Source organism: Rhynchophorus ferrugineus, unplaced genomic scaffold (assembly GCF_030347505.1).
Source record: "Rhynchophorus ferrugineus isolate W39M unplaced genomic scaffold, kcgeb_rfMv2 rfM2, whole genome shotgun sequence".
Classification (NCBI taxonomy): Eukaryota; Metazoa; Arthropoda; class Insecta; order Coleoptera; family Curculionidae; genus Rhynchophorus; species Rhynchophorus ferrugineus.
In genome coordinates this window covers 79,553,704-79,561,776 of record NW_027472581.1, presented here as the reverse complement: position 1 = coordinate 79,561,776, position 8,073 = coordinate 79,553,704, and the positions used below count along the sequence as shown (strand labels likewise).

The window sequence follows — 8,073 nt, the reverse complement described above, 5'->3', positions numbered from 1 at the left end:
TCTGCAAAAGAATAGGTGTCCATTATCTTCTCATACATATATACTAAATGCACATGCTTGCACAGAGTATTCTTTATCGTATATTCTGGACAGCTACAGACATACCTATACACACAAATATTACACACCCTACTATACAAAGTTTTACAACTATTCTCGCAGATTTGATAGAAATTTACATTGTATATTTTGTTGTAATATTTGACTTTAAATTTGCCTGAATTTTGTGGAACTGTATGTATTTTATACTTATTTTTTGTATGTTCTGCTCTCTTATGGGCCCTAATAATTACACGATCCTGATAGATACTAGCGTTTGGTCTTTCAATGTTCAAAATCCTTTTCCAAATTAGCAAATCTTCCAGATCATTTAACGAATGTAATACTTTTTCAACTGACACCCTAGCATTCCTCCTTAGTGTATTGGTTTTTAACACAATGTTCAAAGATTCTATTGCCATATTTGTATTGATTCGAAATATCTTTTAAAATATTTGTAAAATCAGAAAGATATAAGTATAATAACAAATAGACAGAAAACGGTTACACACATGGCGATATTACATTCTATTTATATCATTCTTTTCTATAATCTTCAAGTAAGTTCGGTTTTCATATTATTTAACATAAAAATATATCCTTTGTTCCATAAATATCTACAAAATCAGTGTTATAAAATGATAATAGTTTACTAATAATTCATTCCTTATACACTTATTTTTGCATTATCTGCCGCTAATTTTGTCTAGAAAATAACTATATTACCTCAACAAAATGCAAATACAAAGTTTTTTTTTATTGTTTAATTAACACATTGTTACTAGTCGTTTCCGTCTAACCTACAATTTGTCTTCTAGAATTTGTCAATCTAGATATATAACTAGGAGGACCCATCGGCCCTAACTCAGTCTCTGGTGAAATAATGTTTAAGCACGTCACTGCTGAATTTTTTAATATATGTAACTCACTACACGACACTACACAAGATCAGATGGTTTGATTCTTTTGAGTCTATGTCCTGTTCTGGTGGTATCCAAAAGTTGCAATTTTTCAATATTAGTATGAGAATGCAGTCTTTCCTCATACCCCATTGCAATTCTCTTGATTTCTTGACTGACTGTGGGTATCTGAAGGTCTCGATGTAGGTAATCCGTCCTATAGTATTTGGGTGCACCCACAATACCTCTCAGTACTTTGTTGTGAAAAATGTGTATTTTATTAATGTTACTCTTTGCAGAACATTCCCTTAATTGAACTCCGTATGTCCCTATAGGTTTCAATATTTGCTTACATAATAGTTATTTATTATGTACTGATAATTGTGATTTTCTTCCAATTACCCAGTACATTTTCCTATATTTCAATTCCAGTCCTTTCTTTTCTTCTTTATATGTTCCTTCTAGCGAAGTTTTGCATCGAGATTCATTCCGAGATATTTAGCGTTGTTGCTATATGGAATGAAAGTATTATTTAATGTTATGGGTGCTTATACGGTCTGTTTATAGGTGAACTGCACATGTACAGATTTACTTTCATTAATTTTTATTTTCCAAGCTTTTGTCCAATTATTTATATTGTCACTTGCCTGTTGTAATTTTCGTGAGGCTTCTTTACTATTGTCTCCGACAGCTATTATCGCAGTATCATCAGCAAATGCAGCCAGGGATATTTTCCAAAATACAAAGTTAACGTAAAAATGACTTCTAAACACAACTGTGGTAAACAACAAGGCGTATATAGAAAAGGAGGCATAGTTGTGAAAACTCTCAGGTTAGATTAGCACAAGTGCGTATAGGCAATATTAGCCAATCGCAATTTGTATAGGCATGGAGGTATAGGTTTTTCACTGTCATCTGTATAACGTACGCCCCGAACAATGGTCCTCAACATTAAGCTTACCAACTGGCAAGAGATCAACACAGGGGCAAGGGATTATTTTCTTTGTCAGATGTTGCTCTCTTGCCTATTGGACATCCACAATTACAAACAATCACAAACATATATTTACGATCTTGACTGTCGCAACAGTAGGAGGGCCGTCCTGTCCTCTTGACCACTGCGAAAACCAAGCCGTCTATGGGAATTATTAATGGTTTATTCTAAACAAGGAAAGTCTACCTAGTTAGTTAGTTTAGTTATTTTTATCGCATCTTTATAAGCCACGCTCCTAGCTTGTGATTTTGATTGAAAATCAAATTAGAATGTTTAGTTGTTGCTGATACTTCTATAATTCTGAATAAATCCGATTAGTTCCACATGACTTAGAAAGTCTTAAACAGATATCTCCAATATTGATACAGAAAAAAGATGTATATTCACATAACAGGCCAATTTAAAAGTCCCCGGCCTACCATAGCAAAATATATTTTTTTTTGGCAAAATTTGTTTTTTTTTATTGAACATAATTCCCTTCAAAGGTGATACACTGTTACACTTATGTATATTTGTGTAGGATTTTATTTTAATAAATTAATTTTAAAAATTAAATTTGATTTTCCTTTAAATACTGTTGTCCAATAAATGTGACGTCACAAAGTAATCAGGCGAAATGGCAGACCAGTCAAAGCAAAGTATGTTCCTTACAGGTTTCTACATAACTATTTTAAACTAACCAATCAAATTCACGTTGTCAGTGCCGTCAATGATTGAACTAAGCAAAACTTTTCTCCACTACTTACCATTGGAGATGCACACCCCTGTTTCTCAATTGCTTGTAAATGGGAACGTCGCAAAGTCAGGCGAAAACTACCGAAGTTTATCGAATGCCGGCTATGACTTTCCAAAATTAGCCAATACTGACAAATTACAGAATAATATATTTAGTCAATTTAAAGTTTACTTGTACATACGTCATTAAGATTTAAAGTATTGCCTGCCGAAATAGTTTCCTTATCATTTTATTCTAGTTAACAAGAGACACAATGCTGTCTGATTAGTTCAAACGCGTAAACGAATGAGCCTATCAAAATCGTCCAGTTGCCGGACGTATGCAAAATTCTTGAAAACAATAGTGATAGGAGGTTATAACTCTAACCTATAAACTAACGTGGCTGTATAATTAACAGTAATTATTAAATGTACTATAATGTTAAAATAAATCATATATCATTTTATTTAGATTGGAATTTGTTGTGTACCAAAGCCAAACTGAACTAAAACTTGGAGTTGATGCGGCAACATGGCGACGTTTTAATGCCACAAATTTAGACAAGGTATACAGGGGTGCGCAACTCCAATGGTAAATAGTGGGGCAAAGTGTTGCATAGTTCAATCATTGGTGGCGCTGACAACGTGAATTTGATTGGTTAGTTTAAAATAGTTATGTAGAAACCTGTAAGGAAAATACTTTGCTTTGATTGGTCTGCCATTTCGTCTGATTAATTTGTAACGTCACATTTAAATGAAAATCAAATTTAATTTTTAAAATTAATTTATTAAAATAATATCCTATAAAAATATACATTAGTGTAAATATTATAAATACATATAAACAAAAAGCAAAAAAAAGACAATTATGAACTCTATTCTAGGCAAAATTAAAATATCTATAATCCTTCTATAATGCCTTCCAATATTTGTTTAGTGCCATCAATTTTATGGGATCTATTAGAGTTCTAACTTATCTTGACATATTGAAGGTAAACTTTAAATCCTTCCCTGTTGATATTGCGTTAACTTCATTAAACCAAAAATACAATCACACCTCATAATAACTTTTAAAATTTGGCCTTGAAAATCATTATGGATTTGACAGTTGAAACACTAAAAATGTATGTGTTTTTTAAAGATATTTAGATTTTAGAGTATTTAATCTGTGGAACTACTTAATATAGAATGTAGACAAATATTGCATGTTGTCTCTTTATCAGAAATTTTGTTAAATAGCCTGAAATAGTGGTAACTACTGTGGTACTAGATCTCCCGTTAAAAAAGAATATAAGTTATCTAACATTTTCATCTTCTTCACAATTTTCTCTGGGAGAATGATGTGAAAAAATTGAAGTGATGATGAGCCCTTTTAAAGATTTCTCGAACTTACTAGGTGAAGGATGCTCTTTCTACCTTCATGACCTCTAATAAATCCAACAAAATTCTTTAAGCAATCTTGGTTAAGATTTATTAAACAAATGTAGTTATTTGTAAATTTAGACACAATAGATTTCTTTAAGGTAATAAATCCCCTAAAAGTAGCAATTAAATTTTTAATTGATGGCACCGTACTAAATATTTTCTTAACAAGGCAATCAAATTTAAATATACAATAGCTCTACTATAAAATTATTGAACACTGATTGTTCTAAAATATTAAAGTATTACAAATATTTTAGAGATATTTTACAAATAAAAGTAGTATTTATTACTACTAATTATCCAGTTATCTTAATTATTACCTTCTTGTAAGACTTCTTTATGTAGAGACATCACACTGACAGCATACGAACAACTTGGTAGATTAATTGAATTTTATAACCACTAATATCTTCATAAGTAGGTTTTGATTTTCTGTAAACAAACAATATATAAACAGACATGTAGTAGATAGATAATTTTATATGTACCTGATAAAACAATGTTGGATATGCATTTACCCTAATACCTGTTCCTGAAGGAAGGGTAATTCTAAATTTTTCACTAAAATGTCCATAACAGACACCACGACGTTGATATATTTGCATTGTGGTTTATCCAGGTAACTTACTACTATTTACTTGATCAACCCATTTTTGGAAAGAAGCGAGATCATTCTTTGGGAAACGATGATTAATTTCCGTAGTAGACTTTTACACCGGTACGCTACATCTTTTACTACACTGGCGCATTGTCGTCAATTTTTATATTATCGCTCCATAATAATTAATGTAAAACAGACAATATGCACAACGTAAAACGAAGATTTCTTGATCTAAACAAAAACCAAAACCTACAAACAACAAATTTTAAAATAGACGCCCATAGAAAATGCTGACTTCACACAATTTAATCGACCAATCACGTTCCATGTTAGTGGCGGCACCAGGAATTTAAACTAGACAATCACAATTGGCGATCGCAGCGCTACCGTTGATTGAACTAAACAAAACATTTCCCCAAGGTCGCCTATACCGTGAAATTTATATTTTTTCTGTGAAGGTATATACAAAATAACTTTGAATAGACTATAGATAGTAGTGTCCGAGATAAACATTAAATTAATTGAACTAATACATTCATTTGATCAAGATAAAGACAACAAATTTAATGAAAGAAGATAAAATTAAACACCATATCTAATAACTGTTTATTAGGTCAAAAAAGTGCATAATATACTAAAGTAATTATTTGTTAAGTCAGCATTATAATACCAATCACGATCACCATTCGCTAGTCTTGACCTATTCTTGATTTTGATCTAACAAATTTTCGTGTTAATATAACATCGGTACAAATGAATCCACTAGTTATTATTGCATTTGTGATTTCGTCAGTATACGCGTTATTTGATAACGGTAATCGATAATATTTTAAATAGTTTATATATCACATATTTAAAAATGCCGTTCTAGATCTGGATCTAACCTGCATTGGGAAAACATTCAGGAATGTCACATTAACAGCCTATTATCCTGATTACATCAATCTAGACAATGAGTACGGGTTTCAAGATAAACAGGGAAGGAAACTAAAAACTCTGCAGGTAAAATGGATGAATTAATTATATATTTTTATTAATTACATCTTACATTGGATATGCTTAGTGCACTCTTAATTTACAAATTAATTTATTACTACTGTTCCGTTGTACTTGCATTAATACACAAGCAAGGCGAGTACGGGATTAATACATCAGTATGTATTTTCCAAATTATATAAAACTAATCTACTACTAAGCTAAAATTTAGAATAATCTTACATATTAAACAAGTTCGTGTGGTTTGGTTCGCTTCAATCTTCTGATTTCCTTCATGTTGTCCAATAGCTTCCACATCGCTGTGATTTAGCAACCTTATTTCATGTTTTAGGGCGAAATCTTGATCACTTCGTGTATCCATTTGATTTCGAGCTCATCGCGCAGCTCTTCGTTGGTTACGTAACGATAATTCCATCACGGTATTTGGCTGATTCTGCTTGAGAAATCGAGCATCCGTCAAGTGATATTGTGAGTTTTTTATCATTTGGAAGCAACGAAAAATTAATATGGACAGATTTGAAGCTATTAAGCTGTATTTTCCAGTCTCTTGTACATTTGTAGATCTTGTTGACCACTACTTTCACTTTCTCTACAGCCTTAGACAGGGATACATATTTTGACATGATAACTATATCGTCGGCAAATGTTCAATGTACTGTTTCCTTTATTGATGGGATATCAGCAGTATAGAGGAGATATAGGAGTTGCTCCAAGACACTACTCTGTGGAACTCCAGCCGAAATAGGTTCAAGACTGTAAATTTTCTTTCGAAAATATATGTGTTCTGCTTTTTGAAAATATAACTTGTTCTGCCAATTTGTCAGGTTTTTTAAACATAATTATTCGCGCAACCTTAAGATATTGCGGAACATGCTGCAGTCTCAAACTGGCATTTATTATATATGTCAACATGCTTATCAACTTGTCAACTTATTGCTTTTCATGGCAGCTCTTTTAATGACCCAGGTGAAAGGAGGATTGAGGTTGTTCTCAATTTCTGTGGCAAGTTCTATTGGAGAAAGCAGATTTATAGCTACATCGGGCTAATAAACATGATTTATATCTATTGTAGATTCCATATCCTTCGGTTGAAATACGTTAGCTAAACGTTCTGCGAGTAATTCAGCTTTTTCTTCGTTACGTCGAACGATGAAAAATAATTGGTCTTTTAAATATACGATTTGCTTTCCATAGCGAGTAATCTTTGTCTGTGCTTCCGGGATTAATTAACTTATATATTTTTCCAAGAAATTGTGTTTATATTCTTTAATCTTTTGATTTATCCGATTACTAATTCTATTAAACATTGTTTTGTCCACAGCATTTCTGGCTCTGTGCCATACTCTTCTAGCTTTTCGTCTTAGTGCATTATAAGTATAAACGTGTCCCAGTTTGTAAATTTGTTAGTAAGATTAGGCTTCTTTGTTTTTTTTTTTTAATTGTCGCAACTAGTGTTAACAATAATGTAGTATGATCAGGTGATTTTTCACTCAAGCTTTCGATGTGTATCTGTATTAATTATATTGATTAACTTAAGTATTAAAAAACATTATTGAGTGACATCTATTTGACAAAATTTAAATGAGGCTAAGTAATTTTCCATGTTAAATGTGATAGTTTCATAGACTGTCACGAATTGTTAAGTGGATATCAATTAAAACAAAGAAATGAGTTAATCCCAAAAAACCATAGATGTCTCAAACATAATGGTTGTGCAACATATAAACCGTACAGGCGAAAATATAACCTTAATATCAATATCACCCTAATTCAAAAAATAGCAAATTTAAAAAAAACAAAAAAATTATAGTAATGATAAAATAATGTTAAACGAGACCAGTAATATAGCAATAGACAAAACTTATAATTTCCACTTTTGATAAGCAAATAATGGAAATTAATCTGTAAACGCTGCATAACAAAGGAAGTGTTACAATTTGTCAAAATATAGTTATTTTTTAGGATTACTTGGACGACAGATCCAACTACGTTACCCTAGGCATGGACGAACAATTGGGTATACCATATGGGACCAAAGTCTGTATACCCGAATTAAACAAACACTTTGGCCATCGAATTCGCCTAGAAGTACGTGACACCTCCTTCGACCTTTATGGATTGGGATATAATAGAGCCGACATTTGCGTACGAACCGAAATAGACAGTTATGATATCACTGTCAATCGACTAATAACTTTAGTTTTTGTTTAAGCCGAAAAAATAAAAAAATTAGAAAAAAAGATTACTTAATTAGCTATTAACAATAATATATATAATAATAAATTATAAAAGTAAATTAATACAGGTAAAATAATACCTGATATAATGTAATACAATAGAAAAGAACTTAATAAAATATATATGAATTCATATTGCGGTTATATTATTTAACAAAAACATATTCC

General features: G+C 31.4%; 1 protein-coding gene across 1 annotated transcript; it reads left to right on the top strand.

Annotated features, from left to right (window-relative positions):
- The first annotated feature begins 5,326 nt into the window (after positions 1-5,326).
- LOC143190603 (uncharacterized) lies at positions 5,327-7,938 on the top strand. The gene is made up of 3 exons (XM_076395009.1): positions 5,327-5,486; positions 5,544-5,674; positions 7,631-7,938. Exons 1-3 carry the CDS (start codon positions 5,426-5,428, stop codon positions 7,877-7,879), a joined length of 441 nt encoding a protein of 146 aa, XP_076251124.1. The 5' UTR covers positions 5,327-5,425; the 3' UTR covers positions 7,880-7,938.
- Positions 7,939-8,073: the final 135 nt, after the last annotated feature.

What these genes read in the sequence shown, in the direction of transcription:
- LOC143190603 (XM_076395009.1), top strand. Translation starts at nt 5,426, where the DNA reads ATGAATCCACTAGTTATTATTGCATTTGTGATTTCGTCAGTATACGCG. An exon ending in ATACGCGTTATTTGATAACG is followed by an intron (nt 5,487 to 5,543) that starts GTAATCGATAAT and finishes ATGCCGTTCTAG; the next exon opens with ATCTGGATCTAACCTGCATT. An exon ending in GGAAACTAAAAACTCTGCAG is followed by an intron (nt 5,675 to 7,630) that starts GTAAAATGGATG and finishes GTTATTTTTTAG; the next exon opens with GATTACTTGGACGACAGATC.